This window comes from Ursus arctos, unplaced genomic scaffold (assembly GCF_023065955.2).
Source record: "Ursus arctos isolate Adak ecotype North America unplaced genomic scaffold, UrsArc2.0 scaffold_26, whole genome shotgun sequence".
In the NCBI taxonomy this organism is placed as follows: domain Eukaryota; kingdom Metazoa; phylum Chordata; class Mammalia; order Carnivora; family Ursidae; genus Ursus; species Ursus arctos.
The window spans coordinates 4,093,922-4,120,927 of NW_026622941.1; the positions used below are offsets into that span (position 1 = coordinate 4,093,922).

The following is a 27,006-nucleotide window of genomic DNA, read 5'->3' on the forward strand; positions in this document are numbered from 1 at the left end:
GCCCTCCTCCCTGCCCGGCCGGTGGCCCCGGGCCGCCGCGGGTTTGCGCGCGCTGCCCCCTGTCGTCCCGCAGTGCCGTCTCCGCCCCCGGGAGCTCGCGGCGGAGAGTTGGCGCGCGCGGCGGACCCCGTGGAGCTGGCTTAGCGCCTCCGCCCCACCTTCCCGCACCCTGGGACCGGTAAGGCGGCGGCGCGGCGCGGGGACTCGAGGACCTGGCCGCAGGGCCGGCGTCGGGCGGGGCGTGAGGAGCTCTCCCGGCACGTGGAGGCGGCGCGGACCTCCGGCTGGGGCCGGGGGGTGGATGCGAGGGGCTTCGCGGGAAGGGGTCCCGGAAGCCGAAAGGCCCAGAAGCAGAACCGGGAGCGGCGGCGGTCGAAGGGACCCAGCACCCATGCTTCTTTTCTGCCGGGCCCTTTTCGGAGTTGGAAGGGCGAGCCCTGGAGGTAGTGTATTGGCTGGTGTAAACGCTGAGGCTTTGCGAAAGTGGAGGAGACCCCTCCGGAGGGTCCCCTGCTCCCCGAGGCTTGAGAAGCCTGTTATATTCCACGGTGGGGACCAGCCTGAGGGAGAACTCCCAGACCCGAAGCGCGCCTTTCCCAGGGACACACACGGGCTCCGTGCACATGTGTGTAAAGGGGATTCCGGTCACACACAGTGGCTGTCTGATGAGTTCATGTGACCGCCTGACTGTCCCGTCTCCCTAGTTTTGGGTGTATGTGAGGGTGATATCTGTTCACATATGACTCACCTTGGCTGCCAGTAGGTGTATTTGTTTGTGTTGAACTGAGTGTATTTCCACTCGAGAAGAGTCTATCTGAAAGTCTGAGTGTCTCTGAGTTCTTGTGCAATGCCAGGTCTCTACGTGTGTAGTTCACTGTGAGGATGTTGGTTCTGGGCATGACTGTTTTTCCTGCCGGCATGACCATGGCCAAGAGACCGTGTCTCTGGTTATGTGTGTGCAGGGATAATTGGACTGTGGTTGTTGGAGTGTGTGGTCCCCAAGGCTCCATTCGCCCTGGGCTGGGCAGAGCTGGAAGGAAGCTGTCCACACCTGCCTCCTCCAGGCAGCTGTCTTTCTGAGGGCGAGTGGGTTCTGTTCTTGCCTGCAACAGTTGAGAGAGCAAGCTGCTAGAAGGCTAAAGGAAGTTGAGATCTTTGTCTCGTGGTAATGGGACAGGTTGTTGATAGTGAGAACTGGGGATGTTTCTGAGATCGTCTTGAATCTCGAGAGGTGTGTGACCAGTGCTTTTCAGGTAGGGCCCAAGGACAGAGAACGGATGTATACCAGCCTGAACTACTTTCCTTGGAGCTAGCTGCCCAGCAGTCGAGTGGAAGAATCCTCATTCTTTACAACTTGCTAGGTTACACTTTGCTTCGGGAAGGAAAGGGGATAACTGCGGGCATGCTTTAGTGCCCGCCGGGAGGGAAGAGCTGCCTTTGATTTGCTAGTTGACCTGCGGGAAGACGCATCTGGGTGTCTTAAGTTTCCCCAGCTCTTCCTTTGTGTTTTGCTTTTTTTTTTCTTTCTCCGTCTGGGGTCTTATCATTTGAAATATTTTAGAGGCAGGAACTGGGCAGGGAGGGAGCATGACTGTCCAGGAGATCGGCAGAAGTGACATAGCATGTGGTGGTGTTGGTGGGGGAGCACTGGCAGATCTGGCAGAGTTCTTTCTTCATTCAGAGGGGTGGGGGCTGGTAGCTGCTCCTCCGTGCACTCCCAAGGATGTAGATGTTCTGGTGAAAGCCATCTCACCCTCTCACCTGCTTAGACCAGGTGTGCGCCAGGGCTTTGACAGCATCGGGTCTAAAGGCAGCATTGAGGAAATAGGAAAGATGCAGATTGGGAGCTGGACATACCTGGGTGCAGATCCTGGCAGTCACTTGCAGTTGTAAAGGCCCTCAGCCTTAGTTTCCTGATGAGTAATATGGGAGGGGGGTGATTAATACCTATCCAAAACGCTTGTTGTGAAAATTCTATTTGCCAAGTACCTAGCATGCTGTATGGCCCATTCCAGACTCAGTAGCCAGTGTGTCCTAAGCGTATTTCAGCATGGAACCTCTTTTTTTTCCTACGAACTTCTCGGAACACCCTTTGACAACCCCTGCCCTGTTCATTTGTGTTTACTTAGCAGACATGAATTGAGCTTTTGCCATAGGCCAGGCCCTGTATGATCTTCATCTTTAGGAACTAGGGTAGCTAGCTGGTGGCCCAGGTGGAGGTGGGGGCAGGGCTTTGTCCCGGGAGCACAGGGTCTTCAACTCCTTTGTTGTAACTCCATTTGTGCCTTGACCCCAGGGTGTACCTGCTGAATGTTATTAGGCACTCTGATGTTAGCGTCTAACTCCTTCATTTTAAAGACAGGGAAACTCCTGGGTGGCTCAGTCAGTTAAGCGTCTGGGTCATGATCCCAGGGTCCTGGGATCGAGTTCCGCATCGGGCTCCTTGCTCAGTGGGGAGCCTGCTTCTCCCTCCACCTGCCGCTCCCCCTGCTTGTGTGTTCTCTTTCTGACAAATAAATAAATAAAAATCTTTGAACACAGAGAAACTGAGCCCCTAGTGGGACAGTAACTTGCTTAAGATTACACAACCAGTGAGTCACAGAGCTGGGACTAGAGTCCATTCTGTTCTCACTTCGCATTCTGTCTCCTCCTCTGTGGATCCTGATGCCCAGACCCCCTAGCCACCTTCATCTAACAGGTGCAGAGGCTGGACCGGTCTGGCTTGGTGACATCTCCCATCTTGTGGCTCAGGTAGGAGGCAGAGATACTCCCCTCCGTCGCAGCAGAAAGCATGGAACTGTAGGATCCGAGAAGGCCAACTTTGGAAGGGGCCCTTTGGGGGTCTTTAAATGCACCCTCCTTTTGCCTCGCTGGTTTGTACATTACTTGGCCAGGTGGAAAAGGGTCTCCCTATCTTTCTAGGTCTCCTGGGATGCAAATGTCGCAACCTCCCTTGCCTTCCATTCTGGGGTCTTGCACTGGTGACCAGCACAGAGCAATACCTGTTGCCTAATCAGTGGCTCCTCTCCTTCTCAGTGCAAGTGGAGGACATGGGTCACCAGCTTTTCTCCGTGGCCTTTTCTGTAGTCGAGGTCAGTCTGGGGGCAGTGGGAAATTCAGGGCTTGTGAGGGTGGCTTTACCTTGCCTGTCTTATTTTGCCCCCCATGACCCTTTGTTGGCAGGGGTTGGGACGACAGCTCCCTTTAAAGCTCTGAAATTGGAGCTGAACAGCTGCTCTCCCATGCCCTCCCCTCACTTCCCCCCGGGGTTTAACCAGCTCAGGGGCCCAGGTGGAGGTGGGGGCAGGGCTTTGTCACTGGGCAGTGTGGTCTCCAACTCTGTGTTCTAATTCCAGCTTTGCCTTGACCTCTTTTGAAATAACAGTTTTCTCCTTGCTTTTGGTTTTTCCATTTAGATATTAGGGAGATTCTAATCACCTCCTGGATGATAGGGTCCTGGAGCATTAAGCTGGTAGCGACTGGATCTTTGTTTGGGAACATTTCCACTGGAACTCCAGTCCCTAAGATGGGTGCCCACATCCTCCTGCTTTTAATAGAGGCAGGCCCCTGGAAAGGCGGGAGGACGGGCCCGGCTCCGGTAGTGTGGGCCAGCTCCATCACGGTGTTGAGGGTGGGCGGGCCCCCATGGGTGGAGACCTGGCTTCCTTTGACCCAAACTTCATGGGAACAATGGACTTCAGAGGAGTCACCAGGGGCAGGAAATGGGAGCCGTGCTAAGGCAGGGTGACCCTCCTGTGGGATGAGATTGCATATCCGGCTGAAAGGAAGGGCAGGGTTTTGGGGGCAGTGCAAAGGGCACTGGGGAAGGCTGATGACACGTAGGGTGGGCCTCTCCTTCCAAGAGGGGCCTTTACTTAGAGTGAAACCTGAGCTGCTTGGAGCCCATTATTTGGCGGAGTGGTCTGCTCTCTGTCTTACCAGCAAAGGTATTGTGGTGTCTGCCAGCATCAGCTCATGCCAAGCTCACTCCTGCCAGAACCATGAATTCCCCTTCCCTTCAAGCCCTTGAGAGGTCTTCGTGAATTGTCCTGGCTGGGATAAAAGGCTAGTTTTGTTTCTTCCTGGCTGATCTCCATCTTGGCTTTGAGCCTTGAGTAATAGTTGACGAGGGAGGCAATTTGTTCAGTAGGCAGAGCTCTGGGTGGGGAGGCAACAGGCCTGGATCAGCTGGACAACATAAAGGGATTTATTTATTTATTTATTTTTGTAGCTATCGTTAGAGCCATAAGACAACCAGGACAGGTAGGGGGAGATTCCTGATGCATGTGGTGGATCGTTCTTGGTGGCAGAGCACACTTCTCTTGCTTTCCTCTCTCTGAAGGACTTGGTGAGAGGGCTCAGGAGAAGAGGAGTGGGCTTTAGGAGCAGGGAGACACTGCACCGACTTGCCTTTTGTGAGTTCCGGTGGCCAGGTTCTTACACATCAAGTTTGGGGTTCCTGCTAGCAGCTGCAGGAGTAAGCACAGGATCCCTCTAGGATCTGGGAGGAGCCCTGCCAAATGGGAGAGGGAGGTAGGGTGGAGAAATGATAACTGCTGTTATCATTTTCCTTTAATGTGGCAAGATCTGGAAGTGTCAGGCGGTAAGTTTCTTACTGACGAGGGGACTCCACAGTGGCGTTGAGAGAACTGCTTGCCAACATGGTCACCCCACCAAGTCTTGGAAGCATCATCTACTTGAGGTTTGGCAGAAATGTTTAGTAAGGACTTGGAATCTCATGATTTTTCTTGGGTTCAAGAGAAATAAATAGGATCTGGCTGCTGCAGCAGTAAGGTGGATTTGTAGCTGGTTGAAAGGCTACCCTGGCTGCTGGCACTGAGCTCATGTCACCATGGCGGTGGGAGGTCTCTAGTGATAGGCCACAGAGCTCTCATTTTGGCTTTGTCCTCTTATCAGTTCTGTCGGTGTCTGGGATAGCAAGCATACTGGAGGACGGAACCAGGATTCAAAATCATCTTAATTGCCTAAATGCTGATATTAAGCAAAAATAGGAGATGAAAAAACCATTTTTTTCTGTTAAGATTAATACATGCTCATGTGGAAAACCTTTATAAATTAAAGAAGGAAAAATGGTACATAATGCCACAACTCAGGGATGAGCATGGTTAATATTTTGGTATATATCCCTCCAAATTCGTGTTCATGCAAATAAATGTATATATTTTAACATAATTGCAATTATACTCTATCCTGTTTTTTTTCTTACTGAATACTATATAGTAAGTAATATCCCATGTCAGAAAAAATAATTTAAAGCCATAATTATAAGGATCTGGATAATATTACCTTACATGAATATACCTTAATTTCTTTAACTGCATACTACCAAATGTTTTTGTTTTTTTTTTTTTTAAGATTTGATTTATTTATTTGTTAGAGCACAAGCAGGGGTAGTGGCAGGCAGAGGGAGAAGCAAGGAGCCCCATGTGGGACTCGATCCCAGGACCCTGGGATCATGACCTGAGCTGAAGGCGGATGCTTAACTGACTGAGCCACGCAGGTGTCCCCTACCAAACATTTTTGTAAGTTGTGTTCAATTTTTAGCTGTTAAAAAATTACTTGACATTTAGTTATATTAAATATGTATACTTATCTCAAGATGAACTCAAATAGATTTAAATATGAAATCCTGGGGCGCCTGGGTGACTCAGTCATTAAGTGTCTGCCTTCGGCTCAGGGCGTGATCCTGGCGTTCTGGGATCGAGCCCCACATCAGGCTCCTCCGCTGGAGCCTGCTTCTTCCTCTCCCACTCCCCCTGCTTGTGTTCCCTCTCTCACCAGCTGTCTCTGTCAAATAAATAAATAAAATCTTTAAAAAAAATAAAAACAAATATGAAATCCTGCATTTAAGTATGTATAGAATAGGAACTTATCAGTTCGTGGGGGAGAAAACTTGGGGCTTTGGTTGATGAAGGAAGGAGGAGGGAAGTGAGCATTTATTAAGTGCCTATCAGGTGCCAATTCTAGACATTTCTGCCTACATCACCTTGTTTAATTTTCATGGCAGCCCTGTGAGATAGGGTTTGCTCATTTGATTTTGTTTTGTTTTTTAACCTCTGCTTTACAGAAAAGGAGAAAAATTACACAGATTAATTCTGGGGTTGGAGTTTGAACCCAGGTCAACCTGACTCTTCCCACTGCCCTGTTAAACCCTGAGCCTGTGTGGGCCAGTGGTGTGGCGGGGTCTGCATCAAGAACCTTAGTCCCGTAGGCTCTGCAGTGCTCTGGCCACATTGGGAGCCGTGTCTGGTTTCGGAGGGTGCATACACCCCGACCTGTTAAGTACTGAGCTTACCCATATTGTGAGTGTCTTAGCAGAGGTGGGTATAGGGGGTCGGAACCTGTCCCGCCCTCAGGGTGCTGTCATTTCTCGCTGCCAGAAAGCAAGCCCTCTGCAGCAATACGGATCGGGTCCATGGGATCTGAAGTCAGTTTCACTCTGCAGCATCACATCGACCTACAGGGAATTTCATGATGTAGGAAGATGTAGATAGAGCTTGCTAGGGCTGCTTTGGAGGAGGTTTTTGTAGTGGGTGGGCAGTGGCACCAGAGGACCTCTAGGGCTTCTGCTTCCTCCATGTGGTCCTGGGCCTCAGTTTCTCCGCTTGCAGCAGGTGGGGGTTGCCCTAGGCCGTGAGGGAGGGATTTTCCCACCTTGCCATTCTGGGATTCCTGCTGGAAGGAGGTGAAGATAAGCTGTCTCCAGAGCTGCAGGCAAGGCAGTGTCTGAGCGGTTGGAGGAGATGGAGTGGGGAGTTGTGGGAGTTACCGCCTGGCTCCCCATCACATGCGAGCTGAATGAGCTGGGGTGAGGGACAGGCTGCGCCCCTATAGCTGGAGCAGGGGAAGATGAGCAGTGGCCACAAGCACAGACTCCGGAGCCATACTGCCTAATAGAAATATAATGTAAGCCAGACATGGAATTTTAGGTTCTTTAGGAGTCACTTTTAAAAAGTAAGGAGAGGGATGCCTGGGTGGCTCTGTCGGTTAAGCATCCGCCTACGGCTCAGGTCATGATCCCAGGGCCCTGGGATTGAGTCCCGCATCCAGCTCCTTGCTCAGCAGGAAGCCTGCTTCTCCCTCTGCCTGCCCCTCCCCCTGCTTTGCTCTCTCTGTCAAATAAATGAATAAAATCTTAAAAAAAAAAAGGAACTGGTAAAATGAATTTTAACAATGTATTAAACAACTATGTCTAAGATATTATCGTTTAAATGTGCCATCAGTTGTAAAAAAATATATTAATGAGATAATGTATATTTTTTTCATACAAAGTGTTGGGAATCCAGTGTGCATTTGACACTTACCAGCACATCTCAGTTTGGACGAGCTGCTCTTCAAGGGCTCAGTGGCCACATGCGGGTGGTGACTAGTGTTTGAACAGTATAGCTTTGTAGCCAGCCTGCCTGGGGTTGAATCCCTTTTCTGCCACTCATCAAGCTATGTGGCCTTGAGCAAGTTATCGAACTGCTCTGTGTCTTACTCTTCCCCTCTGCAAGTTGAGGAAAATATTAATAGAACCAACTTCATATGGTTAATGTGAAGATTAAATTAGTTAATATTTGTAATATGCTTAGGTTTTTACGTGGCACATACTAAACACTGTTTATCTAATAAGTGACCCATAAATTGTCTTTTTTTTAAAGATTTTATTTATTTATTTGACAGAGAGAGAGACAGCCAGCGAGAGAGGGAACACAAGGTGGGGGAGTGGGAGAGGAAGAAGCAGGCCCCCAGTGGAGGAGCCTGACGCGGGGCTCGATCCTAGACCGCTGGGATCATGCCCTGAAACAAAGGCAGACGCTTAGCAACTGAGCCACCCAGGCGCCCCCATAAATTGTCTTTAAACTCTGGCCAGGCTACGTTTGTAAGAGGGAGAGGCCAGTGATATGTTGAGAAGAACTCAGTCCTGGAGTGTCCCTGTATGTAGGCTGTGCCTCTACCCTGTAGTTCTTTTTTTTTTTTTAAAGATTTTATTTATTTATGTGACAGAGAGACAGCCAGTGAAAGAGGGAACACAGCAGGGGGAGTGGGAGAGGAAGAAGCAGGCTCCCAGCGGAGGAGCCCGATGTGGGGCTGGATCCTGGAACGCCAGGATCACGCCCTGAGCCGAAGGCAGACGCTTTAACGACTGAGCTACCCAGGCGCCCCTCTACCCTGTAGTTCTATGTAGTGGAATTGCCTTCAGATCAAATGGACCTAATCTATTGTTGAAAAGAAGGCCCGCCTTCTAGAAGTGAGAAGAAATGTCAGCACTTGTATGATAAGACAGGTTCCAATGCATCAACAGGTGTGTCCTAAGCATCTGTCCTGCTTGGGGCTTGCAACTGGGAAGGCGTGGAAGAAGCAGAAGCATCCTCCAAAATGCTCCATCGTAAATTGTATGATCTCATGTTGGAATGGGGGGTGAGGTCAGTTCCAGCACTTGGAAGTTGAAGCAATAGTCGTGCTGCTTATGCAAGAGAGGAAGCAGAGCTGTATTAGTGGCTTCCGATACTCTCCTCAGAACTCTGCCAGCCCCAGCACTGCCAGCTTGCCTCTCTTGGCATCAGCCCCCTCTGCCTGCACCTGCCCTTAGCTACTCCACAGTGGTCACAGAGTGCCCACTGTGTCTGGCACTGTGCCAGGGGGTGGTGGGAGAAATGTGGAATAGAAGACCTGGTCCCTGTCCTCAAGGGGCTTGCAATCCAGCAGCGGAGACAGACTGAATAGGAAACACTGAAAACCTGCAGGATTAAAGAAGGGCTAGTTAGAAGCATAAACTAGAGCGGAGCGGTTGCCTGGGAAAGGTGGTTCATTCTGATGGGGCTGGGAGGGGTCAGGGAAGGCTGCTCAGAGGAGGAGGCACTTGGGCTGGCTTTGAAGGTTGGGTGGGGTTTCCATAGGTGTGTGTGTGTGTGTGTGTGTGTGTGCGCGCGTGCGTGCACATGAGAGCAAGCATGTGTGAGCGGGCAAGATGTGTTGGTGGGGGAGAAACAGGGAGAGGGAGAAATGTAGATGAAGGGGCGCCTGGGTAGCGCAGTCGTTGGGCGTCTGCCTTCGGCTCAGGGCGTGATCCTGGCATTCCGGGATCGAGTCCCACATCGGGCTCCTCGGCTAGGAGCCTGCTTCTTCCTCTCCCACTCCCCCTGCTTGTGTTCCCTCTCTCGCTGGCTGTCTCTCTGTCACATAAATAAATTAAAAAAAAAAAAAAAAGAAATGTAGATGAAAAGATAGATTTCAGAGTCATGGTCATAAAATTAAGAGTAGGGGAAATAACTAGGTCTTATGAGTGAGATGGATTTGAGCCAGGTAATCTGGGCAAATAAGTAGGACTTTTTCAAAATTTATTTTTAAATTCACATAAAGCAAAATTTACTCTTCCTGGTGTGTACAGTTCTGGAGGTTTTGACAAATGCAAAGCGTTGGGTATTTCCCAGCACTGTCAAGATACAGAATGGCTCCATCTCCCCGAAAGATTCCCTCATGCCGACACCCCTTTGTTGTCTGTCCGTCTGTCCCCCTCCCCCGTCCCCACCCCGTGCCCATCCCCTGACAGCACGGGTCTGTCCACTCCGGTCATCGTGCCTTTTCAAGAATATCGGATGGAATGAATCCTCCAGTTTGTGGCTTCCGGGTCTGCTGCTCCCACTCAGCCTGATGCCTGAATTCATCAGTCGTGTGTATCAGTCGCTTGTTCCTTTGTATTGCTGTGTAGTATTCCATCATATGGGGCTGCTGCAGTGTGCTTAGCCAGTCACTGGTGGAAGGACTTGAGGTTGTTTCCAGCCTTTGTTGATTTTGAATAAAGCTGCTGTGAACATTTGTGTACAGGTTTCTGTGTGAACACAGGCTTTGATTTCTCTTGGAGAAATAGCGAGGAGTGGGATTGTGGGCTCACGTGGAGGTATGTGTGCGATGGGCTGAGACACGCCCAGCTGTTTGCACAAGTGTACAGCTCTGCATTTCTGCCAGCGATGCGGGACGGTTCTGGTGCTTCGTATCTTCAACAGCATTTGGTATCGTCGGCTTTCTTCTTGTTTCTGTCTTTGACATTCTGATAGGGGTATAGTGGCATCTCATTATGGTTTTAATTTGCATTTGCTTAATGACCAGTGATGTTGAACATTTTTTTGTGTGTGCTTATTTGCCATTTATACAACTTCTTTGATGAAATGTCTATCCAAATCTTTTGCCTATTTTTTCTCTTTGATAGTTATGTTTTGAGAGTTCTTTAATATTCTGGATACAAGTCTCTTGACAGATGTGCAATTTACACATTTTTGGAGAAAATTCATTTAAGGAGAAAATCTCCACAAGAAGATGGTGGGTGTGAGGGACTCTGAAAGCAAGGAAAGAGTTTGGTGTCCTGAGCCTTGGCCTTTCTCCAGGGGACCCAGGTGAGGCAGGGGGCGGGGAACACCTAGGGCATGACCTATGCAAAAGAAAGGAGGAGGAGGAGGGAACGGCCTTCTGTGAAGTTCTTTTCCTGGCTTAGCACCTGCCATAGAGTATGCTTCCGAATAGGAGGCACAGGTAGCTTCTTGGTTTGCTAGGTACCTGGTCTGCTCCTCATGGCCCCTGGCTCAAGCTGGGCCAGCCCCATGCAGAGCAACAAACGCTAGTGCCCAGTCTGGGTACCGCCATTTACATGGCCTTGTTACCAAACTGGATGACCATGCATTCTGGAATGGGAGGTGGGGTGATTATTGGGTCTGCAAGGGTAAGCCACTGGGTAGGTGTGTGGCTGGTGCAAGAGAGAATCAGTGCGGTGAGATTTCTGGGTCAGGGTGGGGTCCTCTGTGATGGTGACCTCAGCCAAGGGTCCGAGGGCTCTGGGCCATTAGAGTCTCCAGAACATTGCAGTCTGCACCTCTGTCCTTGTCCGGGCAGCGTGGCTCTGAGCCAGAAGAACATTTCTTTTCTTTTCTTTTTTTTTTTTTTTTAAGATTTTTTTTTTATTTATTTATTCGACAGAGATAGAGACAGCCAGTGAGAGAGGGAACACAAGCAGGGGGAGTGGGAGAGGGAGAAGCAGGCTCATAGCGGAAGAGCCTGATGTGGGGCTCGATCCCAGAACGCCGGGATCACGCCCTGAGCCGAAGGCAGACGCTTAACCGCTGTGCCACCCAGGCGCCCCCAGAAGAACATTTCTATGAAAGGTGACCGAGGCTACAGTAGGTGCTGCCTCCTGCCTCTTGTCCAAGCCCAGACCAGCCTGTCCCCTGCTCGTGTCCTGGCAGCTAGGGCACTGTCCAGATGCCAGAGCCTTCGTTATTCCTAGGGGCGGGCCTTTTCCAGAGATGATTAAGGCCTACAGGTGGAGAGAGGCCTACAGGAGTTACCCTATAAGTTCCCTGCAGCTCCCTGATGCTCTGGACCTTTGGGGGCTCTTCCCCAGTGCTGAGAGCTCCTGCCTGGCTCCTCCCTGAGCCGGGTGTGCACCCAGAGCCCCCAGCCTTGGTGCCTTGTGCTGGGTGGGGGCCCAGTGCGGGCATAGCCTCAGGTCCTGGCGAGGTGGGGTACAGTGAACAGCTCTGGGAAAGCTGCCGACTGGGGCAGACCCGCCCAAGGCTGGGGATACGCGTGTTTGTTGAGTAGCACACGGGGCTCACGGAGATAAATGGGCTCAGGCAGTGCCCAGCGAGAATCACTGTTTGATGGGATTCAGCGGCAAGGTGTGGTAGGCAAAGACTCCCCAGTTCTGGGACCTACTTGGAGATCTGAATTTTCATAGGACAGGCCTACTTAAAGTGAAGTCAACTAGTTTGGTTCAGTACTTTCGCCTCTCTAGAACTTCTGTGACTTTTGCTTTATTTTAGAATCCCGAAGAAAGGCCCCAAGGAGGAAAAAGTGCAAGTCTTACTCTCCTCATCTTTAAAAAAAAAAAAAAAAAAAGTTAATAGCCTCACCCCCTCCAATGCCTGTATTTTTATTATTATTATTATTTTTAAGCAGTTTTGGGTTTACAGAAAAATTGAATAGAAGATACAGAGTTTCTTCCCTTCTCCCCCACTTATTCCTATTATTGATATCTTGCATTGGTGTGGCATATTATGTTGATGAGCCAATATTGATACGTTATTATTAACTGAAGTCCATAGTTTACAAAACTTGGGGTTCATGCTTGTGTTGTACATTCTGTGGGTTTTGGCAAATATGAATGTCATATATCCACTGTTACAGTATTGTACAGAACGGTTTCACTGCCCTAAAAATCCCCTGTGCTCCACGTACCCCTCCGTTGATCCTCTTCCTGTGTCTGTGGTGCTGCCTCTTCCAGAAGGTCCCGTGGTTGTGATTACACAGTATGTATGTAGCCTTTTCAGATTGGCTTGCACTTAGCAAGATCCCTTTAAGAGTCTTCCATGTCTTTTAGAGACTTGATAGCTCATTTCTTTTTATAGCTGAATGATACTCCACTTTCCTCACCTTTTCTTTGTGTGAGTGGGCCACTGAGGTCCTGATAGGGGAAGCGAATCTGTGGCGAGGCTGAGCCTGGAGCCAGGTTTGCCTTCCTTCGAGAACCTGTTTGGAGGGGCTTCTGTGCCGGCACTGTGTCTAAAGCCCCATCACTGCTTCCTCAGCCCCTTTAGTGGCTCCGGGACCAGCCCTGGGGTGGGGTGGGGAGCGGAGGCTGTGGACACCCACTTGCTGTGACCCACTTCCTGGATGTATTAGGGCCAGGCCCACAGACACCCACATCCCTGGCTGCTTGGAAGGGGTGGCTGGGGCAGAGTCCCAGGTCCAGCTCCTGGGAAGCTGGATCCCTGTCCTCATTTACCCTGCTGCCCCCTGGGGTTGGGGGTTCTGGGGAATGGATGGAGGGCTTGGGGTTATATCCGCGTATCATTCTTTTCAACTCTCAGTTACCTACCTACTGCCCCTCCCTGTTGAGGCTCCTCCCACTGCCCTGCTTCCTTTCCACCCTCCCCTCCTCCTGTGCCTCTCATTCCTCCTGCCTCTTTCCTCTGTACTATGTCCCAGAGGGAATCACTCCTACCTCCCCCCACCCCCCTCCATCATTCCTCCAAGAACCACGAATTGAGGAGCCCTCCCGAGAGCCAGCTTCTATGCCTGCACGTGGAAGGCACAATTGAACTGATCCTTACAACAGTCCCATGAGGAGATAACATTATTACCTCTGGAATGTATTTGGGGGGACAGGCTCGGAGAGGTCAGTAGCTTGCCCAGGGATGTTGGCCAGTTGGAGCCCAGCCTGAGTCTGAGCCAGGCCTCTGACTCCAGAGCCCAAGCAGGCACCCCTGCCCCATAGCACCCCTCTCCTGGTCTGGCGGCTCAGCTCTCTGTGTCTGGTTCCTTCTGACACTCCGGTGGCATGGTGGGGTCCTCCTTTGCCTTTTCTCTCACCCCTCCCCACTCCTGTCCTGTCAAGGAACAAGGTGTGGTAAGTGTCTTCACACTGCAAGGTCGTTGAGGGTGCTGTGTTCCACATGCTTTACCTTCATCTCTGCCGGGCCAGTCTTCTCCCTATTTGAGAGATCGGAAGCTTTGGGGAGGGACCACGTAGCTGGTAAGAGGTAGATTTTCCTTCAGCTCGCGTGGGGGATGTGAAGCCTCTTCGCAGTGAGCCGGGCTCATGCCATGCTTTCCCTAGAGCCTGGTGTGTGTTCGCGGAGGAAGAGGCACCACTAGGGAGGCTGCTCTGGGGTGGGATTGGGACACCTAGGTTTTATGTGGTTTTATTATTTTTAAAATAAAAATGTTATTGTATTTACTTATTATAAATATGTGTTACTTCAGGTCTCCAGCAAGCCCTGGACAGCCTTAGTCTAAAGTCACAATGGGGCCAGTTTTGGTCAGCCGGGTACATGGCTCAGCTCAGCCCGTGGAGGTCCGTTTCGCCATTGGGTGTTTTCTCGTTCTTTGCTCCCTCTCTTTCCTTTCATCCCTAGGGACTTGCTGCCTGTGACCCAAACGCTGCTGTCTTGTTTTTTCATTTCTAGCTATAAAGAGGCCATTTTCTTGTGTCTCCTGTATTTTGGGTCCAGGTCCCTTAATCCCCTTCTGCCCACATCTCTACCCCCCCCATCTCCTGGTGTGCTTAAAAAAAGTGTGAAATAAGTGGACACATAAAATATTTGTCATTTTGTGACTGGCTTATTTCACTTAATATAATGTTTCAAGGTTCATCCATACTGCAGCATGTGTCAGAACTTCATTCTTTTTTTTCGTGGCTAAGTAATGTTCAACTGTATGGATTTGCCACATTTTGTGTGCCCATTCACCTGTTGATGAACATTTGGGCTGGTTCCACCTTTTGACGTTCCTGTCTCCGTGAGCTGTTGTATTGCCAGGGCCTTGAGCTCAGGGTTTATTGAAATCCTGCCTCCTGCCCCCAAGATATTCATCTGTAATTGTTTAATGTGTTACCCTCTCTGGGTGCACTTGATTCTTAGGATCCGCGGCAGTTCTGTAAAGTCACGGAGCACGCTGGATGAGCAGACACTGCGCCTAGGGGATGGGGGTGAGGTCCCTGGGAGCACCTGGCGCAATGTTTTCAACTGATTAATTCGTAACCTTTGTTTTATGTGTGTTTCTGTTCAGAGACCCCTTATTTCTTTCACAGATATTACTGATTTATTACCATTGAACTCACAGCCGACAGCATTGTAAGCCACACCTGAATGAAGCTTATCACACTCCCCTATCGTCTCCAGAGGGCACACTGCGGCCTTCTTGCACTTAGGAGCCTGAGCCAGTGCTGCAGCCCGGCGCTTCGGGGCCATCTTAAACTGCAAAATCGATAACGAAAAGCACAAAAATGCGAACCCGGTGGCACGGACTAGACCGTGCAAAGGCCTCTTGTTTGTAGCGTGGGTGCTGGAGCCAGAAGGCAGACAGAGGCCTTGTTCCACCGCGTGTGGGAGCGCACGATGGCAGCTCATGTTTTTGGCGGTGCAGAGCATGTGCGCATGTGCGTATCTGCAGATAGCCACAGAAGCCCTGCAGGTATGGATCTCGGGCTTCCAAGCGTCAGCGGGTAGGCACATTTGCAAGTACAGAATCTGTGAATATTCTGTGAATATGAAGGATAGACTGTGCTTGCATCTTTTCGGGGAACCCTGGACTCCCACCCCCACTAGACTGAAGGATGTTGAGAGCAGGACTATGTCATTTGTGACCTTGTACCCAATGCCTGGCATATAGTAGGTGCTCAATACACAGTTGTGAATGAATGAATGAATGAAAGACTCTAAGGGCTAACATCTTAATGGTGTTAGGCATGAAAATAAGGAGGGGTCTCTCTGGCTGGGGAACCTGCTTATCCACATATGTGGATTGCCTGCTGCACTCCTTCCTAGGAACCAGCTCTCCTCTTCCAGAGGCAGCCAGATGACGGCCATGGCAGTTGCAATTGTGTAGCAAAAAGTTCAGGGCTAAGCGTGAGTTCTGGTCCCAGTTTTCACTAGCCTTGGGTTATTTTGGCAAGTTGTTTCACCTCTCAGGACTGTAAGGTGGGGCTCAGCTTTCCTCTCTGGCATTTTCCTCACTCCCACAAACCTTGGGCTGCCCACATCTTCCAGCTGGGACCTTCACCAGAGTCTGTGGGGGCAGTGGGGTCTGTACGCCTCTAGCTGCCCTTCGCCGGTCAGTCCTGGGGCCGGTACCCATCCCTGTCACTCTTCACGTTTAGCTGAAATCCCCTGTAGAAGCTGTAGAAGCAGACCTCTTCCCCTCCTGGGGTCCACAGAACCGTTGGAGGGAGGTCCAGGCAGCATTGTGGTGGGCGAGAGGTGGTTTACGGGGGGGAAGGACTGAACCTTGCCACTGAGAGTGTGGAGTGTGGGCGCAGCCCTGCACGTGCGGCGGCCCCAGCGTCGTCATCTGACATGGGTGTTGGGAGGATGGGAGGAGATCTAGTCAAGCGCTTAGCCCAGTGCCAGCCAGAGTGGGTATGTGAAAATGGTACCTCCTAGTCTTAATATGAAAATAGTTCTCTCTCTGGTGAGCAGAATGTCTGTCCCTCGGGGTCCTGGTACTTCCTTGACGGCTAGGCCTCCCTCCCACGAGTGCTGGGCCACCTGAACCTGTCCAGCAGGTCATCTGCCCAGTACGTGGGGCCGTGCGCTAGGGGTGGAGGCAGCACTGCCTGTTGCGAGGTGCACTTCCCCCCCTGTGACCCGGCTCTTGCCTGGAGGGTGGATTCTCCTCTCTTCCTGCTTCTGTCTCTCAGCCTCCTCAGTTAGGATGAACCAGCCAGTCTCCTAGGCACCTTGGGGGATGTAAATTGGACCTGCGTCTCAAGACATCCCTGGCTATTGATGGCAAAGAAGACATCAGCTTAGGATCGAGGGCGGAGACCTCTGAGGTGGCCCAGTGAGCAGTTCAGGCAGCACATGGTAGAGACCTGAGGCCTCTGTGGCCCCGGCCAGGGAGCCCTTCCGGGCAGAGGCAGGCCCCAGCTTGAGCTGCGTGCCCTGTGCCTGATTCCACTGAAGCCACTCACACTCTAGCACTTAGCCTCCCGTGTCCTGTCTGAAGTCTAAGCCCCCTGAGGGCCCAAACCCCTTTCTCCAGGGTTTAGTCCAAGAATAGGTATGCAGATGGTTTTTTAAAAATATAGTTTTCTTTTTTTTTAAATTTCAGCTTTATTGAGGTCAATGAAATGAAATGGAACGAAAATTGTAAGATATCTTAAGAATGCATTGTGGTGATTTTGTACATATACGCATTGTGAAAGGATCCTCCCATCTAGTTAGGAACACATCTGCCACCTCACATCTTTCTTTTTGGTTAGAACATTGAAGTTCTGCTCTCTGCCACTTTCAATTCTGCCCTACAGTGTTATCAGCTATAGTCACCGTGTTCCACGTCAGATCCTCAGGCCTTCCTCAGCTTATGGTTGAACGATCCCCCCCGCCCACTTTTCCCACGCTCAGCAGATGTTTGTTAACGACTGGTGTCAGGGAAGAGGTCCACCCTAAGCAGGAAGACAGTGTGAGTAAACTCAGGGTTCAGGGACTGCTGAGGAGACCAAGGGGGCTGGAGGGAAGAGTGGGAAGGAGTCTGGGGTCCGCTGTTCCTGATTTCCCCTCCTGTTCTTATTAAGAAATGAGGTCGGGGCAGTGAAGGCTTAGAGACATACCCAACATCCAAATCAGTTTGCACACTGGTCTGTACTCCAGTGTGTGCAGCACCTTTTGGCACTTGTATGGTTGGGCCCAGGCTCCAGTGTCTAGTCCAGTGGAAATGGCCAAGGTAATGATGGGAGGGACGGGCCATTTTCATCTCCATTTGGAAATGTATTGATATGGGAGAGCCACATTCCATCCAACAGAGATGCTGTGTAACCACAGTTATGTTGGATTGGGCAAAACACCTCAGGTGCAGAGACGTAACTCTACTGGCCTTGGTAACCAAGCCTTGCAAGTAAGTCCATCAGCCTGAAGAAGGACTCGTGTTCTAGGATTGAGACAGAAGGGGACCTGCTCCCACCCTGAATTACTGTAGTTATTCCCCCTGACTTCTCCATCTTCTTTTCTGAGACTCATATAGTGGAGATTAGATGGGGTCTCCTGGAAGGAAACCCTGTTTTCTCTTTCTTCTCAACTTCTCAGTTAAGGAGTCATTGGGATGAAGGTGGTTGTTCTTTGCAAGGGCCCCAGGGGAGAAGCATCAGATGCTGAGGCATCACAGGTCATGTCAGGGCCCACAGGTCATGAGGAGCCTGATAATAGTTGAAACCTTTAGCCTGGATCCCAGAGCTCTTGGAATCTGAGCTGGGAGAGGAGGGACAGAGAGAACCGTTTCTGCCTATAATCAGGCAGGAGACTCAGGCCCCTGCTGAATTGTCTCTCCCTAACGCTAGTTGACACCAGGCGAGTCTTATAAACTTTCTGAGTTTCAGTCCATCACTTCCGATTTGGGGTCGGGAGCACAGCAAGGAGGTTGTAACATGCGTTGACCCTCAACAAGTTAAAAGATTCTGTGATAAAAGGAAATGAGTGGTAGATTTGTTCTTGACCGAGGAAAAGTAATCAGTGGCATAACTGATACTGTGTAAAGTAGGGTAACATCTATTTAAATTCCCGATATTGAGCCAGGAGAGTTGGGGGGGGAGTGCTAATGTATAAGAAATAATTGTGTGCTCGGGTAGCTCACAGTCCAGTGGGGCAAGCAGGTGGACAAAGACCGAGCACTGTCCTGTGTTGAGTTGCATCTTGGGGATTCCACTGGCCAGTGGGAGAAGGGTGGAGCTTAGTGATCCCCCATGGCCATGGAAGGCTCCTGAAGGGGTGGGCTTTGGGAGCAAGAGGTGGAAGTTTTGAGGATGCAACTCTGGACCAGGCAGGGGATAGGACTAGAGGGGATGAGGTCTGGTTCTGCTACTTTCTCAGGGCAAGTCATTTGCCCTCCCTGAGCCTTGGTTTCTCCATTTATAACCTGGAGGTCATGATTCCCTTCCTGTCCTGAAAGTGTTTTTGAGGAGTTTGTTCTCATTATTAAAAAGGTCTTAATAAAAGCTTGTAAAGTTCTAATTCTCCTGAAAATTCCCGAGTAACTGGCATCTGCGGACCCTAGGGTGGAGCTGAGTGTTGTTTGAGCCTGGAGTTTGTATTGGATGGGCCTTCTGGTGGGCTTTTGGGTGGGGCTGGGGGCAGAACCAGAGGCTTCCAAGCCAGGCCCTGGAAGCCAAGCCAAGGATTATTTTTGTTCCTCTGTTCATGGCACATGGCCCAGGCGTAAGTATGCCATCTGTCTTCCCCTCCCGCTCTCGCCCTGGCAGGCCCATGGGGGTCAATGTGGCGGGTTTGGGGAAGTAGGAGGAGTGAGCCTCCTCCTCTGGGCTGGTATTGGCGTACCCTCCATTCTGCTAGCTGCAGGGCCTAGGCTGTGTGGGAGGTTTTGCCTAGTGAGGGGAGGCAGCTGCCAGGCCTCGGGCTGTGGGTGGTGAGGATGGGAGAGGCCAGCCAGGGAGAGCTATGGCCTGGGGGCAGCAGGGCCACACAGGGCTGGGAGCAACTCCATTTCAGTAGCAAATCCTGTGACCTGGGGCCTTGGGTGACCCCCTGCCCTGTTTCTCCTGGGACAGACCCAGTCTTGGAAACCCGAAGTACAGTCCTCAAAGAACTCACTCATGGGCCAGCATCTGACCTCAATCTCTGGTTCTCCCAGGTCTGGTGTTCCACCGGGTTGTCCTGGGTCTGACTTCTATAGGGACCGAAGGTGCTTACTTCAACTGGCTGGTCTAGTTCAGCTAGGGTGAAGGAAGGACCCAGAGACTCTAGTCTCAGAAGGGTTCATGTGGTATCAGGGAAGTTGGGCCTCCCTCCTTTCCTTCTCTCCTTTCTGGCCTCCATATCACCCTCTGCCTGGCTTGGAGTATTCATCTGTATTTACTGCCAGGTCAGAAATCTAGCCTGAAGCCAGGACATCCAATATTATTAAGTATTAATATTATTAATTAGTTAATATTAATTAATATTAGGCATTAAGGCTTAAGGTATATATGCCCATTAGGACCATTTAGAGCTTTACTTAGACCTTCCATGTGAGGCATTATTTGTAGATAATGATGGTGACAATTAATACAGGTGATGGTGACAATTAATAATTAATCTTACTGAGCACTGACTCTGTCAGGCCCTGTACTAGTTAGTGTCTGATGTTGTCAACCAGCATATGGGACATCTCTCCATGGCAGATCACTGACTCTGTCAGGCCCTGTACTAGTTAGTGTCTGATGTTGTCAACCAGCATATGGGACATCTCTCCATGGCAGATCACTGACTCTGTCAGGCCCTGTACTAGTTAGTGTCTGATGTTGTCAACCAGCATATGGGACATCTCTCCATGGCAGATCACTGACTCTGTCAGGCCCTGTACTAGTTAGTGTCTGATGTTGTCAACCAGCATATGGGACATCTCTCCATGGCAGATCAGTTCTCCAGCCTTCTTTGAATAAAGCCCCAGGTGAAAGTCTGAGTGCTATGTCTAAAGGCTACTTAGGAGAGCTCCTGGAGGAAGTGGAGGGTCTGGGCAGGGAGTGTGAGCCACAGACACTGTAGGACACAAAGGACCTTAGATCCCAATCTAAGAAATGGACGAATTTGACCATGGTCACAGTTGCTTGTAACACCGGAACCAGAACCAGTCTCCTGACTTCCAGACGTCACACTTTATTTTACAAACCTCCAAAAACTCAAGCTCTCCCTCTGGTGTGCCAAAGTCCAGACATTTACTGATACTTTTTTTGGTTTCCTGACACTAAACACAGAACAGTTCATTCTCCCTACAGGGAAATCATTATTTCACAAAGGACACTTAGCAAATATCCACTCATTTGTTCGTTCTCTTGTTCCCCAGCATTGTGCAGTGTGCTAAGGACTTAGTAGGGAAAGACAGCCATCCCCACCCTCATGGAATCTGAGGTATGGTGAAGGAGGCCCATCATTCCTGGGTTCTGGGGGGTCAGATATGGAAAGCATGGGGATCTCTTGGAGGACAGAGAAGGGGGCCTAATCCAGACTTGAGGTCTGGGTCATCCTCCCAGAGGAAGTGACATTTTGGCTGGACCTTAAAGATGAGTAGGAATTAGGTGAAAGAAGGATGGGGAGGAAGGCTGCAGGCAGCGCTTCCAGGTGTGGAAAACGACCTTAGCATGTCCGGGTATCATTTGGATAATGGAGTTTGGGGGTCGGGGGTGGGTACAAAGAAGGGTGTATACAGGATGGTGCAGATGCATGGGAGGGGTGGCAGGAAAGCAGGAATCAGCTGATGAAGGGCCTTATAAAATCCTATTATGGGGCATGTTATTTTATCTAAGGTCATGGGAAAACCATTGAAAGACTTTTAAGTATAGAGGAATCACATGGTCACATTTGTATTGCAGAAAACTCTCTGTGGCTGCAGTGAAAGATCATGCAGTCTACATGGGGTTGGCACTGTCACCCGGGTGAGCACTAGCAGAAGCTTGGATTAGGGCTCTGAGATAAAAGAGACAGTGGTTTCAAGAAGACTTCCAGGAGATAAGATGTGGTTGTTCTTATTTATGGGAGATAAGAGGGAAAAGTCAGAATACACTCTTAGGTTTCTGGCCTCTGGGCGGTTGGTGGGGGGTCATTTCAGGGCTCAGTGGCCAGGTGAAAATTTGATCTTGGACATGTTGAATTTGAGGAGCTTTGGATGAGTCTGGTTGGAGCTGCCTGGTAAGCAGTTGCCATATGTAGCTAAACTCATGAAGGACATACAGATGTGGGAATCAAAAATATACAGTGAGAGTGTAAGCCATGCGTGAGGATCCCCCAGGGGTTATGTATGGGGGTTTAAAAGGAGAGGTCAGATGGACCCCTGAAGAAAGCACTTAGGGGGTCTGGTGAAAGATGAGGCCAAAGAGAAGAAAGGAAGAGTGAAGACAATAAATTTAGACAACTTGGGGGTGGTCTTTGTTCTTCCTCATATTTTGAGAATCAGCTTGTTAAGTTCTGTGGAAGACCTTGTGGGATTTTTAATCATAATTTCATTGAATTTATGATTTTTTTGGGTAGAGATTCAACATTTTTATGATATATTCCCGTCCATGAACACAACTTCCTCTCCATTTTTTTTGGTATTTTGTGTCTTTCAAAACTGTTACTGTTTTCTTTGTAAACTCATCTGTTGTTAATAGGTAAATTATGACTTGGTTTCTAAATGGAATATTTTAAAAAATTATATTGTCCGATACCTTATTTCTGATACAAGACTATATAATTGTAATTTGTCAAATCCTTTCAGTCTTCTATCATAATTCCTTACAATGACAGTTTACTTCTTTTCTTCCAATCTTCAGATCTCTTTTTCTTACCCTACTTTGTTGGCTAGGACTTCTGTTACAGTGTGACTATAAATGTTGAAAGTGAGCATTCTTTATCTGATTTCTGACTTTAAAGGTAATGCTTCTAGTGTTTAATCAGTGAGTTGTGCAGGTAAAAGTTCTGGTCACCAATTCCAGCATGTGTGTGGGATTGGGTTCAGGGTTGGGGGGCGGTGAGGATGTTCCCACACCAACCAGTGAGTCTCCAGCACCAGCCCGGTGTCCTACAGTTCAGTTCAATTCTGACACTGTCTACCTGGAGGTAGGCATATCCCACAGGTTAAGGGCTTAGCCCCCCAAGAGTGTCCCCCGACTCCAGACACCAGTGACAAGATTGGAGGTTCTGATGACCCCTCCTTGGGTTCGATTGATTTGCTAGAGTGGCTCATAGAATTCAGAGAAACACTTTACATACTAGATTAGTGGTTAAGTATGAAAGGATATAACTCAGGAACAGCCACATGGAAGAGTTGCATAGGGTAAGGCTGGGGGACAGGCATGGAACTTCCATGCCCTCTACAAGAATGTTCCATTCTCCCCAAATCTCCATGTGTTTACTGGCTCAGCAGCTCTCCTTTTGGGTTTTTATGGAGACTTCATTGCATAGGTATCATTGATTACATCACTGGCCATTGGCAATTAATTTAACTTCTAGTCCCTCTCCCTTCCCTGGTGGTGTGGGACTGAAGGTTCCAACCCTCTAATTATATGGTTGGTTCTCCTGGCCACCAGCCCTCATCCTTAGCTGCATTCCAAAAGTCGCCACATTCACATAAGACACCTTTATCGCTCTCATCACTTAGGAAATTCCAAGGGTTTTGGAGCTCTGTGCTAGAAACCAGGGCAAAGACCAAATACACATTTCTTATAATATCACAGTAGGTTTTGGGAAGATATCTTTTGTGACATTAAGAAAGTTGCTTTGTTTCTAGAGTTTGCTAAGCGTTTTTATTGTGACTGGGTCTTGAGTTTTATCAAATGCATCTTCCGACGTTATGGTTCAGAAACATGGTTTTCCTTGCGTGTGCTTGCATGCACGGGTGTGTAATGCGTGACCAGACTTAGTCGTGATCATTGTTGTTATTGTTTTTATATAGTTAATCTTGTTTAGATTCACTTTTATTTTTACCACTACTTTATTCACCTCTCTTCTGTGCACGTAATGCGTTCTTTTCCTAGAAGCTCCTTTTTAAAAAATCCCTCCTTTCCTGTTTTTTTTTTTCTTTTTTAGTGAGGGTGTGTTAATAGTAAATTCTTTCCATCTTTGTCTGAAAATGCCTTCATTTAATGTTCACTCTTGAATGATATTTTGGTTGGGCTTTTAATTTTAGGTTAACAGTTCTTTTTCTCTCAACAGTTGGGAGATGTAACCTTGGGTCCTCTAGTGCTACTGTTGAGAAGTTCACTATCCGTGTATACAGTTAATGTTATAGTCCTTCCTTTGTAGGCTAATTTGTCTTTTTCCACTCTTGATTTTTTTTAAGATTTATTCTTTGCTTTTGGTATTCTGCAGTGTCCTTACATTGTGTGTTGACTTTATTTGAACTTTCCTCGGTAGGATTCAGTATGGTTCCTTAATTGGAGGGTTCATGTATTTCATTATTTCTGGAAAATTCCCTTGCCATTATCTTTTCAGATGTTGTTCTACTTCATTTTCTGTGTTCTCCCTTTCAGGAATGCTAATCGGAGGTATGTTGAACTGCCTTACTTTGTTCTCCTTGCTCTTTATCGTTTAAAAAAATACTTTTCTGAATAATATCTTCAGATCTATCCTCCAGGTTGTTAATTCTTTCTCTAGCTGTGTCTAATGTGCTGTTAATCTCAGTGAAACCATTGAGTTTTAACTCCAGTGACTAAAATGTTCATTTCTAAATGTCCTATTTGATTCTTTTTCCAGTCTGCTTTGTGTTTTTTGATGGTGTCTAATTCTTTCTCTTGTTTCCAGTTCTCTGTTTAAATCAGTGATTATTTTAAATACCATTCTATAATAATTTTTATCTGATAGTTCAGTTATCTCTAGTTCTTAGGGCTCTAATCCTATTGAATCTTGATCACGGTAGATTGTTTCATCTTTCTTATATGTTGCAACTTTGGATTTTGAGATCTTTTTTAGCAGGGCTTTATCTTTGGAAATTCTCTGCAATATGGGTTAAGACTGTCTTTCCGAGATTTTTCAGCCATGAACCACTATTTATTGTTATGCATTGGCTGGGAATTCCTGACTAATGTAGAATTCAAATCTCAAATCTACTTAAGGTCAAGGCAGGCATTTGGTTACAAATATTTAGGAAAGACAATTCTTTTCTTTTCTTTTCTTTTCTTTTCTTTTCTTTTCTTTTCTTTTCTTTCTTTCTTTTTTCTTTTTTTACCTAGGCCTTAGGCCAAGACAGATAATCTTCCTGGTCATATTTTGTCAGTATTCTTCCTTTTCTCTGAGAATTGAAGTATGGTTCCAAGTTCCAACCTCCCTATATCTGTTAGGTCTAAGCTGTCATCTGAGTGGCCCTTAAAACCCAATGGCCTCGTTACTAAGATCAGCTTCCCCTCTTGCATCCCAGGGGCTATTGTAGTAATAATGGCTCATTTACTTGTTCCTTTAACTTAGAGTTCTTGCATTTTGGGCCTCTAGGTGTTTACTTCTATTGAAGACAGTTGTACATTTAAAAGTATTATATTTGTTATATTTTATCATTTCTAAATTTCTTTTAGATAGTGAGAGTTTTCAAGTCATCTGCTCTATTGCCATTATTTTTTTTTAAGATTTTATTTATTTGAGAGAGAGAGAGAGAGATAGCACAAGTGGGAGGGGCAGAGGGAGAAGGAAAGAGGATCTCAAGCAGACTCCCATGTTGAGCATGGACTGATGTGGGGTTCCATCCTAGGACCCTGAGATCATGACCTGAGCTGAAACCAAGCGTTGGATGCTTAATTGACTACGCCATTCAGGTGCCCCAAAGTTAAATTAAACTTAACAGTTCTTTTAAGAAGTTTGTTTTGGAAAGACAGAAAAGTGTTCAATGTTCACGATAGAATCAAGACCAGAATTTCTAGTGGAGAATAAGCTAATTTTTTCCGGATCAAGTGATTCCCCCCACCTCCCACCCCGTCAGATACACTTTGAGGAAAACTTATTTTGATAGCCACAGAGAGGAAGCCAAAGTTTGTTAGGCTAAAAGGGGAGACAACCAGACCCAGCTGCACTGTTGACTTACTGTAGGACCTTGGGCAAGTCCTTAGGCTTCTCTGGGCTTCAGCAAGCAGAGGTGTTTCCGTTGGTTTTCCTCCAGGGTTCCCGCTTTAAATTGCAATAGTTCACACCTCCTTCTGACTGCATGCCTGTGCCAGAAGCTTGGCCAGGTTCCTTGGAACCTCCATTCCCTCCTAGGTTGAATCCCCCCGCCCCAGCTCCTCCTTTTCCTTCACTGTGGACGTTGACTATACTCACCCTCATACCCACCTCTTTGTGAGGAACTGTGAGGTGTGTGGGGCTTCGTATATGGGGAAGGTAAAGAAAGTGAGGAATGCTCTGGGACAGTCTTATCTCAGAGTGTTCTGGGTAGAAGTGGGGGGGGGGATTCAGGCACTTAGACTCCCAGCCCTGTATTTGGGCTAGTGGCAAAGGTGCAAGAGACACCAGCAAATCAACCCTGCTATAGCCCCAATATGTGAGAATCTTCCAGGGCGAAAATCTTCCTTTGAAAAGAGCCCAAGCTGAGGATGGAATAGGAGAATGGGTGACCTGCGTTTTATTTTGTATCCTTTTTTTAAAATATAAAATTTTAACTGTGGTAAAAAACAGAAGATTCGTCATCTTAACCGGTTTTTAGTACACTAGTTTCTAGTGTTAGAAGTGTATTCACGTGCAGCAGATCTCCAGAACTTCTTCATCTTGCAAAACTGAAACTGTATAGCCATTAAACAACTCCACACTTCCTCCTCCCCCCAGCCCCTGGGAACCAGCATTTTACTTTCTGTCTGTGATCTTGACTACTTTAGATACCTCTAAGTGGAATCATAGAGCGTTTGTCTTTCTGTGGTTGGCTTTTTTCACTCAGCATAATGTCCACAATGTTCATCCATTCTGTAACATATGGCAGACTTTTCTTCCTTTTTAAGGCTGAATAATATTCCATTTTGTGTATGTACCATATTTGGTTTATCCATTCATCTGTCTGTGGACACTTGGTTGGCTTCCACCTCTTGGTTATTGTGGTTAAGGCTGCTGTGAACGTGAGTGTACAAATATCTCTTCAGGACCCTGCTTTCAGTTTTTTTGGATATGTACCCAGAAGTGGAATTGTTGGATCGTATGGTAGTTTTATGTTTAGTTCTCTGAGGACCCCCCCATACTGTTTTCTGTAGTGGTTACTATTTTATATTTCTACCAACAGTGCACAGTAATTTGCGTCCTTTTTGCCCCTTGTTGATTTGATGTCAGAACATCTGTTGGTCCTTGGTCCTTGTCTCCTACTTCTCAGCCCTGTCTTAGGGTTCTTAGAGCTATGCTCAGAGAGTGCCTAGGTCATTGTGCTCATTCGACAGGGTGGGAAGCTAGGGTCTACAGAGGGGAAACGACCTGGATTCCAAGCCCCCCGATCCCCCCAGACCTTTTACTTCACTCTTTATCCTCTGGGTCCCTGGCCTTTTCCCTCCAAGCTCTTGTGCTGTGGATGGCTAAGCAACGAAAAGCAACTGATTGTAGGGCTTGGCACTCCCCGGGGTGCCCTGTCCCATGGCTTATAGTTCTTCCACCAATGCTGTGGTTTCTGCCCAAACAGGTCCAACGGGCGCTCCTCCAAGCGGAGCCTTGGAGGGCAAGGCCGGCACCATTACCTCCAACGAGTGGAGCCCTCCTAACTCCCCTGAGGGGAGCAACGTCTCTGGGGGCAGTCAGGCTTTGGACAAGCCCATCGACAATGACGCGGAGGGTGTGTGGAGTCCGGACATTGAGCAGAGCTTCCAGGAGGCCCTGGCCATCTACCCGCCCTGCGGCCGCCGCAAGATCATCCTGTCAGACGAGGGCAAGATGTACGGTAAGGAGCCTGTTGGGGCAGGGTGGCAGGCCCCTGCCCTCATGGTTCAGTGCTGGAAATAGGGCCTAGGCATGGGGGGGCGCACAGCACCTTGGGGTTCTCCAAGTAATGGAGAGGGGAATGACCACTGGCGCATTTATCGGGTGGACGCTGCTT

The 27,006-nt window shown here is 48.6% G+C and overlaps 1 protein-coding gene across 3 annotated transcripts in view; it reads left to right on the forward strand.

The window, feature by feature from the left end:
- Positions 1-56: 56 nt before the first annotated feature.
- The window catches only part of TEAD4 (TEA domain transcription factor 4), a 67,876-nt gene continuing 40,926 nt past the window's right edge, over positions 57-27,006 (forward strand). Inside the window, exons 1-2 of one of the 3 annotated variants that reach the window (XM_048216835.2) lie at positions 57-178; positions 26,596-26,850. In XM_048216835.2, the coding sequence (XP_048072792.1) occupies positions 26,844-26,850 (7 nt within the window). In that variant the 5' untranslated portion in view covers positions 57-178; positions 26,596-26,843. Of the gene's footprint in view, positions 179-243; positions 444-26,595; positions 26,851-27,006 lie in introns of those variants that run through there. The other 2 variants (XM_026502667.4, XM_026502668.4) reach the window with 2 other exon arrangements.